Source organism: Triplophysa rosa, linkage group LG3 (assembly GCF_024868665.1).
Source record: "Triplophysa rosa linkage group LG3, Trosa_1v2, whole genome shotgun sequence".
Classification (NCBI taxonomy): domain Eukaryota; kingdom Metazoa; phylum Chordata; class Actinopteri; order Cypriniformes; family Nemacheilidae; genus Triplophysa; species Triplophysa rosa.
This window is the reverse complement of record NC_079892.1, coordinates 7,488,403-7,501,262: the sequence shown is the minus strand read 5'-3', so window position 1 is coordinate 7,501,262 and position 12,860 is coordinate 7,488,403. Positions and strand designations below refer to the sequence as shown.

At 39.1% G+C, this 12,860-nt stretch overlaps 1 protein-coding gene across 1 annotated transcript in view; it reads right to left on the bottom strand.

Moving 5' to 3' along the window:
- The window catches only part of galnt18a (UDP-N-acetyl-alpha-D-galactosamine:polypeptide N-acetylgalactosaminyltransferase 18a), a 46,290-nt gene extending 37,231 nt beyond the window's left edge, over positions 1-9,059 (bottom strand). Inside the window, exon 1 of the mRNA XM_057329773.1 lies at positions 8,569-9,059. Coding sequence (XP_057185756.1) covers positions 8,569-8,815 — 247 coding nt within the window. The 5' untranslated portion in view covers positions 8,816-9,059. The remainder of the gene's footprint in view (positions 1-8,568) is intronic.
- Positions 9,060-12,860: the final 3,801 nt, after the last annotated feature.

Below are 12,860 nucleotides of genomic sequence, written 5' to 3'. Positions count from 1 at the left end.
TAATTTTCAACATGAAACAATTGCAGAAATCTTTAGGATGCTAAACAAACCTGAAATAAGTGCACAAAGTAATTTGTTTGCGGCTCTTCCAAATAGTAAAAGTGAGTGTGGTATTTCTTCCATTGACCTCTGTGGCATAGCATCCTAACTGAGCCCCTGGAGTGCCGCAAAGCCCACCCTTTTGTCACACTAATAAATTTAGAATTTTCCATTGTATAAAATCTCAAAAAACTCAGTTTCTTTGCATTTCAAATTCTTTTAAACCGGTTTCTGGTGCCTGACCAACTTGTCATCATGTTTCCCTGTCCTCGAGCCCTGACAACAGTCTCACAAAGGCAACAAAAGCTCACATTTTTGCCCATATTTTACTAGACTTCCTGTCACACTGATAACATTCTCTGTCTAGTATTATACACACTATAAAACTAAAGGATTAACAACATAAAACATGCACAAAGAAAGCGAAGAGCTTTGAACTCAAGCTGGTTAATGCCATGGGCTGTGCTGGTTATTGCATTAGCAGGTGAAGACGGCCCAAGGTTCTAGGCCACTGAATGTTTATGTGTATATGAATGAATGCATGAGCAACCACAGATGCCCATATTCATTTTAAGAGCTGCTTTAAAACATGTAGTGAGTGTCCCTCAGGTGATAAGACGCATTAAAGTGGTTTCTTAATCTTTTATAACAATCTTTGCAAATAGGGGCAAGACTCACACAAGCTATAGAAAAACAACGCCTGTTGTGTATTCCCAGCAAACTGAATGACTTTAACTTCATAAATCAAACGTTACAGCTCATTGCCTTTCATTTCTGCATGCAAAACACAATCCTGGAGAAATGATAATTACGGCCACATCCGGCAACGGCGCTTCTGTTGAGAAAAGAAACCTTATTGAAATCAAAGTCGAGATCGCATCAGTGACCTCGCAAATAAGGCCGCGGAAAACACCAAGTGCACTCGAAATCAAACCGAGGCTAAATTAAACTCCACTTACAGAAACACTTGATGATAAATCTATTTGCTAGACTAGTCAATTTGGCTATAATAAATAAGGACTATGTGAAACCTATCTATTGTGTTCTGTGCTTTACCTTTATCAAATTGCTTTATGAAATAATACATTCATTTAACGCTCCGTCTCTCTCTCTCGCTCTCTCTCTCTATCCAGTTCATTAACAGGTGGCCTAATACAGAGAATGAGCTGTCAGCTGTGCTGCTACGTGTCACGACAACCCGGCACAGCTCCCTCTCACACGCACCAAAAAAACAAGACGAAACGTCACCATCTGTGATTCTCTTGTGCTTTTAATTGATCTAATAAACATGTGTTAAATAATCAAATAAGACGGAAAAATGTGACAAAAATAATTCGAAGGGGCTGGTCGCATCAGTGCGGTGATGTAATGTGTGTCTGCCATGTAATAGCTTATAAGAGTAACAGCTCACAATTGTTCAGTTTATTCATTTGTGTTATAGTGGGTGGACTGAAACTTGTTATTTTAATGCTTTGCTGAGTGGTCGTTGGGTGTCTGAAAGCAAGAGGAGTGTTTCTCCAGCACATTCTCACTTTTCAAGCAAATGTGTTTGCACTGCAAATATACTGTATATTATTCACTGACTTACTGCACATTTTCCCTTATTAAAATATATTGTTTGGGGGTCGGTTAGAACCTGGATCCCCTTCTTTTCAACCAAACGCTATTGCTGCTGCTAAATTACTTTTTAAAAGCTGATTCATGCACTTATAAACTAAAATCGAAATCATAGTCAAACTGAAGTCGCGAGTTCAACTGCACATTTGAATTGGTCTGTAAGAACACTAGCTATCTTTAAAGTTCACCCAAAAATGAAAATTACTCAACCTCTTGTCATTTCAAGCCTATGACTTTCTTTCTTCTGTTGAACACAAAAGATATTTTGAAGAATGCTGGTGCCCCAAAAACATTGGGGCCCTATTGACTTCCATTGTATAGGCACATAAACATTTCTGAAAAAAAAAATCTTCTTTTGTGTTCGCATAAGAAAGAGTCAAATACAGGTTTTGAATGACATGAGGGTGAATAAATGATCACCACTTCTTATTTTTGGGTGCACACAGCAATACCGTGTTTTCCAATGACAGTTATGCATGCCTCATACAAATACAACTGCTGTCTTCGAGTACTGTAATAAAAAAAACCTTTCACTGCCATATTTCCTGCTTCCATTTAGACGGCAGTATTGTCCTGATACACGCGACTTGAGCACAATTGCCAGGACACTGCGCAGTGCATATGTGATTAGATATTCAGATGCTGCCACTTCTGCTTTGAGCGGCTTGTGTGTCTCTAACCAGTGCAAAGGTTAATAAAGTCACAGAGAGACATTTGAATTCAAGCCCTTAGGTGTGCCTGCTGGGCAAGCTACAGCCCGTTCTCCATGAAATCCTCTTGGGTCAGTTTGTGAAATGTCCAGCCGTGACAAATAGTCGCCTTGGTTTGTGTGCTGCTCTCTGACAAACCATGCCTAACCCCCATCTTTATTTCATTATGTATTATTGCTACAAAGTAGGGAACAAACAACTAGTAAAATGAATGATTAAAATCTAATGGATTTTAATATTTAAGATGAGGAATAGACAGTTCTTCTTGACCTAGTAGTTGACATGGTCAATGTCCCTCATTTGCCCATTAAACATACAGTTTGTGACCAGGAAACACAGCAGAATTAAACATTTTTCGTTTTTTGTCTGTTAAAATATTTCTATACTTCACTTTTTTAATCCTAAAACATTCCAAGTTTTAATGCCAGATTTCCAATGTGATCTGTATAAGCATGAATGTCAAGTGTCACCATGTGAAGCTATTAAAATAAGCACTGCACAATATATCAAAATTAGCAAACAATCAGAAAAAATGTACACTATTACTTAGGTTATATTCAGTTTTAATATATCTAAAAACGATTTAACAAATTTTATGTTGTTTTGCATATCATATACACTCACCTAAAGGATTATTAGGAACACCATACTAATACGGTGTTTGACCCCCTTTCGCCTTCAGAACTGCCTTAATTCTACGTGGCATAGATTCAACAAGGTGCTGAAAGCATTCTTTAGAAATGTTGGCCCATATTGATAGGATAGCATCTTGCAGTTGATGGAGATTTGTGGGATGCACATCCAGGGCACGAAGCTCCCGTTCCACCACATCCCAAAGATGTTCTATCGGGTTGACATCTGGTGACTGTGGGGGCCATTCTAGTACAGTGAACTCATTGTCATGTTCAAGAAACCAATTTGAAATGATTCGAGCTTTGTGACATGGTGCATTATCCTGCTGGAAGTAGCCATTAGAGGATGGGTACATGGTGGTCATAAAGGGATGGACATGGTCAGAAACAATGCTCAGGTAGGCAGTGGCATTTAAACGATGCCCAATTGGCACTAAGGGGCCTAAAGTGTGCCAAGAAAACATCCCCCACACCATTACACCACCACCACCAGCCTGCACAGTGGTAACAAGGCATGATGGATCCATGTTCTCATTCTGTTTACGCCAAATTCTGACTCTACCATTTGAATGTCTCAACAGAAATCGAGACTCATCAGACCAGGCAACATTTTTCCAGTCTTCAACTGTCCAATTTTGGTGAGCTCGTGCAAATTGTAGCCTCTTTTTCCTATTTGTAGTGGAGATGAGTGGTACCCGGTGGGGTCTTCTGCTGTTGTAGCCCATCTGCCTCAAGGTTGTGCGTGTTGTGGCTTCACAAATGCTTTGCTGCATACCTCGGTTGTAACGAGTGGTTATTTCAGTCAAAGTTGCTCTTCTATCAGCTTGAATCAGTCGGCCCATTCTCCTCTGACCTCTAGCATCAACAAGGCATTTTCGCCCACAGGACTGCCGCATACTGGATGTTTTTCCCTTTTCACACCATTCTTTGTAAACCCTAGAAATGGTTGTGCGTGAAAATCCCAGTAACTGAGCAGATTGTGAAATACTCAGACCGGCCCGTCTGGCACCAACAACCATGCCACGCTCAAAATTGCTTAAATCACCTTTCTTTCCCATTCTGACATTCAGTTTGGAGTTCAGGAGATTGTCTTGACCAGGACCACACCCCTAAATGCATTGAAGCAACTGCCATGTGATTGGTTGATTAGATAATTGCATTAATGAGAAATTGAACAGGTGTTCCTAATAATCCTTTAGGTGAGTGTATAACAGCAAGTTATCGCATATATTTTTTTCCGCAGTATAGTGCAATGCCATGCAGACCAAATCAAAATGTTGCAGTTTCTCAGAGTTTAGTACGAGACCTTGCGTTTGTCTCTCGTACGAATACTGCAGAAAGGACACATTACACCTCAAATCCATTAGCATTAAATATAGCACTTTAAATCTATTTGATGTGGAACTTCCCATTTAAGAGCACAAACTGGTCTCTATAGAGATAGATAGATTAGCACATACGAAGTACCGCTTGAGGAACTCAAGGTTATCATTGTCAAACCAAGATTGTCTGTTTGATAGACAGGGGTTCTGGAAAAAACATAATCAAACCGATCGATTCCCTCTGGAATGCTGGAAAGTGAATATGGACAGAAAAATGTCATTTCATCGTAAAAATGCCACCGGCAAGCTTATTTTAATACTGTTAAAATAAAGTTGGCTGGGAGAAAGTTTGAAGCAATAAATACTTCAATCACATTCAATAAATACAATGTCACATCTAATATGAAGATGGTTCTGCAAAACAAACACACAAAAATAAACAAAGCTTTAAATAGCTTTCTCTCTTGCACTCAATTAGCGACACAGCATGATGTGTGAATGGTTTAATTTTATGCATTTGTTGCTGACAAGGAACGGTCTAGGCAGTCTTAACACACTTAAGGTTTCTCAATTTTTTTAATTACAGATTGCACCTTTACACAAAGCAAAATAGTCATATCATGGGTCTGATTGGACGACGGAATAAGGCTAAAATGCTTTGACTTTCATTAGAGTTAAATCAAAGAGGATTACAGAGACTCCTGCCTGATTACAGGCTGCTCTCCGGACATCAGACATCTGCCAGACTGACAAATCACTGAATCGGAATGCATTCTAAATGAAACCCACCGTCAAAGACAGGAAAGTGCATGTTTCTCAAACGCTGACCTCATCACCAGAGATTTCCAAGAGATCTTATAAAGCAGTTCACATGTCACTTGCCCCTAAACGTGCTTTCAAATATGACACATCCCTGAAAAACTGATCATGTACAGAGATCTCGTCATGGCAACGCTTTAATTTACATGTTGGTCGTCTTGACCGAGCGCTCGCGGAGAGAACTCATTTAATTAGCGAAATCTGATGGGTGTCTAAGCAATTACCCACTTTTAATGAACTGCAACACATAAAAGAGCCAATCAAACGTTCGGAGGCCAGGAATGCATGTTCATAGTGACCTCAAGTGTTCTGAAGTATCCGCTTCTCGGCTCCTTACCTCTGGTGTTTTCCATCAGTGAGAGAAGCGTGACAATGAAACAAGAACCTTGCGTGTCCTATCTCCTAATAAGAGAAGCGTGGACAAAAAACACCCTTGATAATGATAAGAATTGCAGGTGGCATTTAACAGTAGTGGCGTGAGATGACAACGATGCCCGAGGGGGGTGCGCAAAAACATACGAACCGAATTGGCAGGAAGTTTCATTAAAAAAATAAATTAGCGGGGTAACGTTCTGCTCGAAAGTGTGACTCGTGAACTTATGAACTTGTGAGAAGAGCAGAGAAAAGATAATGGTGTGCGGGTGGAGTTGTTACACCATAAAGACACCCAGATGATCTCCAGTGCGGAGCGGAGAGAAAACGTGAAGAGTTTGAATAAGATATTTCTGCTTGGTGCATCACTGCTGGACATACAGCGAAACACAGCAGCTGTTTCCACAGCACTGATCGATGAGCTCATGTATAAAAGTACTGTACTTTCCGTACATTGGATCCGGTTAAAACAGCAGCAGATTTCAGCTACAAAGTCTTCAAAGAGAAGAGTTTTTTAACCATGAGCTTCATATCAGAGTAAAGCTACAGATGGTTCATTAGCCGAAGCTGCAGAGCTGCAATCCAAAAAGATTAAAGTGTGTAATTTTTCTACCCACTAGAATCATGGAAATGAATAGTAGACTGACCTTTGACTGCTGCGAAAGCTGGGTGTCTGCTGTCGAAAGTGGTTGAGAACCACCGACTTATAAGAGTGACCTTTTTAACCATGGCATCTTCAGACTGACCTTATAGTTTGCATTTGCTAAATTGAAACTCTTTGAGAGGAACAAGTGGCTTCATATCTTTCACAGTGAGAGAGCACTTCAACACGATTGCCAATTCTAACTGGAGGTCCAATGTCAGTTTCTTCCAATGACAATGCAATCAGAAGGTCCACATGGGCGTGAAAACCGGACTCTTCATGTTTAATGGATTTCGGGGAAATAAGACTCCCTGGCAGGAGCCACAGACTCAGTTACCATAAAACTGGCACAGACTGCAAGCAAACCTGAGGCGCCTTGATTATTATCGTCATGGTGGTTGTGTTCACTCAGTAGGTAACCGGGAGTTCAAGCCACACAAAATTTCACGATGTATTTTGGGTTATCGCATAAAGTGCATAAGTGCATATAAAACTTTCACACATAAGATCATGTGGCTACATTTTTTTTTTTGCTTTATTGGCTTTTTGTGATGTTAAGACTTTGAATAAATAAAATTTGCAACTAGTTAAGCTCATTGTTTGGGATTGACATCTGTTTTTCTGTAAACTCTCAAACTGTCCTGTACATGCAATGTCAGACAGAATCGAATTGTTGAAGAATGTTGGTAACCGAAAACCATTGGTCCCCATTAACTTGCATTGGTTTTGTGTACGTACAATAGAAGTCAATGGGGACCAACAGTTTTTGGTGACCGACATTCTTCAAAATATCTTCTTTTGTGTTCTGCGAAAGAAAGAAAACCATACAGGTTTGAATTGACAAGAGGGTGAATAGGTGATGAAAGATTTTTTCATTTTTGGGTGAACTATCCCCAACAAACTAGATCTCAAAATGTAGAATTCACAGTTGCAAAATGTGTTTGTCACACTCCAAACAAATCTAACTAATATGTTATGTTATTGTAAACAATATTTTGCTGCTTTATATGTGACATACTCTGGACGTCCTGAAAAATAATTTACATGCTTGGAATTGGTTTTGAATAAAACTGTATGGAATGACAATTGGGGTAGGGAACACAGTGTTGCTAACAACCGTGTCTTACAATGTAGTGTATATAATGTTTTCAGCACAACACATTCAATCTTTCTAACTGCCTGACAGTGTAGGTGTGCTGTGTATTTTTTGATTGACATTTATAGCTTCTGTATGACTGTTCTGGGTGAGCAGCAGGCTTCAAGACCTTGAGCTCAGCATGGGAGAAGTATGTTTGGTACAGACCAATGTATCCCATAAATCCAGCCAAAGGCTTTCCGACAAGATTAATGCATGCATTAATACTTTAGAGAAATGGGTCGGAATACAATTTCTCACTTAAACTCTCTTGCATAAAGCCTGTTAGAGCATAAACGGGAGTTTATTTTGAAGATAATTTTCCTTTCTGTTTATTTCAAGGCCAAATCTTTTAAATCAACTGGATTTGCATCAAGAGTTTGCAACAGTACAAGATGATGATTAATGGTCCAGGATGAACGAGGCTGATCAAACTCTTGCAGGTTATCATCACTCCCAGCTGTATAAACGGGATGCTGAGTCCAGTAGCATAACACGGCACCATCCGCAAGACTGATGTTTGTCCAAGGACTTTGCCAAGTGTTAAATTTATGCCCCGCTCTCTATCGAGTTTACACAGACCGCATCACAGAAATAACTGTTTAAAGGAACAGCTCAACCAAAATGTTGCCATCATGTGCCAAATTAGTGTGCTTGGCTTCCGTTTTTACAGCGAATTGATTGGATGTATAAAAACAGCTGTTGCATTTTGAAATGAAACAAGCAGCAGACTGACAGTTGAAGGGGGGGGAGTTAAAGGATGTTCCACCCAAGCCGTCTAATTTACGTCATTTGAGATGGATCGTCATTTCAGGGCGGAAGTGCATTTTCAGATTTAAATAGAAGATTATGAGGGTACGTGAATTTTAAAAGAAAATGACCCAAACTGATAAGCTATTTACTATAAACGCTGCAATATTTCATGAAAAAATAAGAATTGTCATTTTTAATTTCTCTGGGACTTTAAGAACTGAAGATAAAAGGTGCCAAATACAATGAAGCGATTTCAACGCATCTCCTTGCTTTATCACGATCGTTCCACATTCAGCAAGTTCCAGAACAGTACATTTAAAGGGTTCAAACTATTGTAATAAGCTTCCTGCTCATTCAGAGTATTTTACCTCGAGCGATCTTATTACCATCACTATAAGACATGCAAAGCCCCTTTAAACTTTTATTGATCTTCGTGTCTGCTGCAAGTAGGTCTATAAACAGCATTACCGCGAATGTAAAGGGAGCAGAACTGTTACACACCCCATGTCGTATAAAAACAGCATACCTTGAATGTGCTGGTTGACAACACTCTCCAGCCTGTCCAGCCTGTCGATAATCCGCAACGTTTCGCCTCTGTTATCCTCGTCAAACTTTTTCTCGTGCGTCCTTCCCGCAACTTTCACGTTCCCGTTCCCGTTTTTCGACACGTAATTGGTGATCCATCCGACGTACAGCAGACACAAAACATTGGTCATGCCGCTTAAAATCACGCACGTGGACACCAAAGTTTTGGTTCTCCTCGTGCATGCCATCGCAACATCGCAACGTGCGTATAAACAGGGTCAAAAACAAATGGAAATCCACTAAGCGCTCGGCGACTCTTCGAATGATTTCCCATATAAAACCGATTTACGTTTCGTCTTTGCGTTGCCAATGCATTTTATGACAACAGCTGCAACTGTCGAAATGTCAAAATGGGTCGGTGCTTCTACGGTAAACGCACTTCATGTCTCTCGCGCTCGTCCGCACTGGACAGCAGGTTGGCAACACAGCACCACGCGCACACGGATTGACGGCGTCAGAGCTCGAAGGACGCGCGCAGCCGCCGTGACAGCCAGGGTACCTTGCAATACTGCTTGTAATGTAAAAAAATGAGAGGAGGAAACTTTAACATGCTGTGCCAGTCGACTACTTAATTTCTGTAATTTAATTTATTTGTTTATAATAGGTCATAATGGGGTTTCATTGGACCCTGGGGGAGAGACCTAGATTTGTGCTCCAAACAATGGTAACGTGTGTGATGTAAATAAAACAACTTAAATTATTTAAATTAGAATTTGAATTAACTATGTATTAGAAGCTTTAGTTGAAGACAACATGAAATATAAATAGAGTTTTTTACTTTTTGATGCACAATATTCTGCGTGTTATTCTAATTCTCCTGGATTGGTTATAATGGAAATTCTATTGGTTTTAATGGAAACTATATTGGTCTCTGTGGGTGTATTGGAAAGGCAATCACCATTGAATCCTTCTGGAATAAGATGTTTAGCACACTATACATGAATACATTTTGTAATGGTTTTAATGGTAAATGGCTGATGGTTCACTTTTGTAAAGGAAACTTTTAGAATATGTATTGTTTTTCCAGCAAGACAGCCTTCTTATTCTGGTGCACTGACTTCACAATCCAGTCAATTAAAATAATCTTGGTTTACAGTTTTTCTAATGAAGTGCTATCTCACAATTCGCTTCTTTAGGAGATCAAAGCATTTTATTAATGATTATTTAGGATTTCATATTTACATTTCTGTTTGAAGAGAAGGGTGGTCCAATTCACTTCCTGTTTGATCTCAAATGATCAGATTGTAGCTGGACTGTAAGCATTATTCATCACCCTTTCTGGTTTACTAAAAGCGTTCAGAGTGATCAAGCAAAGAGAAGAAACATCAGATGAACATCACGTTAACAGATGGAATCAAGAGAAAACCACCCGGGGGCGCTGGCTTTGATCTTCGTCTTTGGCTTTGCATTTCTTTAACTTACTCTTTTACCTGATTAGTCCAATCCAGTGTACACAGTGAAACCTACGGGGCCTCAGCTGCACGAAACGATGCATAAAATATGAATGGATGCTGAAACATTAAAAGGTGAAGATTTTTTGGGGGGGAATGTAATTACTTCTAAAAATGTTGGGGATCCAAAGGTCCATGAATGATTGATCTTAAAAAAAAACTTCACAGTTCATTTTAGATTTAATGATGGTGCGGTAAAAAGACGAAGACTTATGATTGCTTGTGAATGAAGGACTGTAACTTCTGAGAGATGCGCAGAACATTAAACTTGTTTCAAAGAACAACTCAATGAACCGATTTGGAATCTTAATGTACCAAAGTGGCACTCAAATGTTTTTATTTTCAGAAACCTGATCCAATACAGGACTGAAATCTTACAAAAATGTCACCTTATTTTTAGCATATACGCATAGAATAACAATTTTAACACATCGTTTTAAGGAATTATCAGGAGTGAGCATTCTTTTACTACCAGATTGCTGACACATCCAACCCTGACTAGTGGCACATATGACTAAGATATGCATGAGATCAATGATACAGAACCCACTCTGTTCTCTCTGCTAAAGCCCCTACTGCAGTGAGATATTATTGGGCTGTAATTTAAACTGAGAGGTCTAGGGTATATCGGCTATGTAACAGGAGAGAGACAGTGCCTGGAATATCAATAGCAATGGCAGTTCAAGCCAACAGAGCAAAATTGACTTAATCGGAATACATAGTTCGAACGCATCACATAAAATGCATTAATCTGAATGCTTTTCGTGTGAATCTAACATAAAATGATGGCTACGTACGTCGTTGACATACTTGGTGAAGGCTAAAACATAGACAGGATTACAGTGATGTAAAGGCACCAGCCATATGTATTAATAATGTTTACATTTAAAATATTTTTGATTATTCCAATATGAGAAAAATGAACTGATCCTGTGTTGACCCCTGTTTTGAACAGATGATATTATAGAAAAGAAAATTTGTATGAGGTAGACGGAGAGGAAATTTATTTCGGAGGAAGTAAACCAATTGTTATTAGAAACTCGTAGCGTATATCTGGCTTGGATATCAAATGTTGGATTCGCATCGCAAAATCAATTCAGGATGATAATGGTGGGTCATACTGGACTACCACGAGATTTTTACCAAATTAAGCATGCGGTCAAATCAATTCAAACAGCGGCTGAGCTCATTTTCTCGTGAAAGATTGTCCATAAGATAATAGTGGAAATGGATGCTCAATTTCAGGGAAAACATGATACGGTATTCATAATCATATTTACCTACAGAATCTATGTATCATTTCCCTGAAATAATGCTCCTGAGGAACACCATAGATGTATGACAATGCAATGAAAAAACAATCAGCCTAAATTATGACCTCTTTCATTCCAGAAATATCAGAATATTTTTTGAAGACTTTTGAAGTCTCTGACTGACCTTTGCCTGTGCCTTTATATTCATGTTTTTAAGATAAGGGAATGTCAGAAGTTCTTGTGTGAGAGAAACATCTTTCCTCAGAAAACATTAAACACAGAGGGTCTGGTTTTAACCATCATTCAGACAGTCTGATTATGTTGTCAGGAGACAACTCTCTCGCTACAGCTTGCTTTAAGACAGGCCTGTCTATATAACTGCATCTTCCCTAAGAAAAATGGTACAAATGCACTGTTCAGAAATGGTCTGCTTGGAGAAACTTGGAGTTGTGGTTTTGTTCAGCTAGAGCACTTGATAGCCGAAATGTCATTGATTATTCACCTGCATTATAAGGCTTGTCAATAAAGATGGGGGAAGAATCAATTCACAGGAGCATTGAGATTCGTTCTCATACAATTTAATCCATTTATCCACACAACTTCATCATCAGAATTATAAAGTTACAAACATGTGCACTCCTATGTTGTATAAAAATAGAGATAGTTTGTGAACTGTGACTTCCTGAAACGAAAAATAGTCCAATACCTAAAGTTTCTGTCTTCAAGAGTGTGCAAACACTAAAGAAAAGGCGGATAGGAATGCACATAAGTAAGCAATCCGGTAAATACAAGAGTATTTAAATGCTTTTTGAACAATGTATAATCTGTAATGGGAGCCCATTCCACCAATTAAGAATGGGGACATTTCTGGACCAGGACAAGCTTAGCCTCTCCTTTATTTAGAGAAATGGGAGAGACAGGTGACCAGAAGTGGCTCATTGCATTGATCCAGAGCAGAGGTGTGTGAATTGATGAAGGTCTGATAGGGTCGGTCCGGGGTTAAAGGCACCAGTAAATTGGGAACAGCATCTTGAAATTGATTCTACTAGCAGGAAGAAAACGTAGAGATCTAGCTGAGGTCAACAAGAAGGATTTAAGCAATGTGTGGCAGCATTTGGAAGTTTTTGGAGACACGTGTTGCCAAAGCTTATATATTTTTTTTTACCCGCAACATAGTAGATATTTTAAAAATGTCTTCATTATATTGCTATATGTGTGTGTGTGTATACAGTAACTAGTCTGCAGAATCAGTAAGGTTAAAGGGAACACATTTCTGGCCACAGTTTTGATGAAAGGTGAGCTGGAGCCTTACTGATTGTGGGTCACATAAAACAAAGAGTTACTGCTCGAGACTGCTTGAAACAAAAATACGACTCGAGACTGCTAGACTGATCTTTTGCGCTTATTAGAAAAATTCATTGCAGTATTTTCACAATTTGGTTCATGGACTACATGTAAGAGCTGGTTTTCATCAGGTACAATCTTTTTTGGATGAGTAACTCATTTATGACAATTGACCACATACAAAG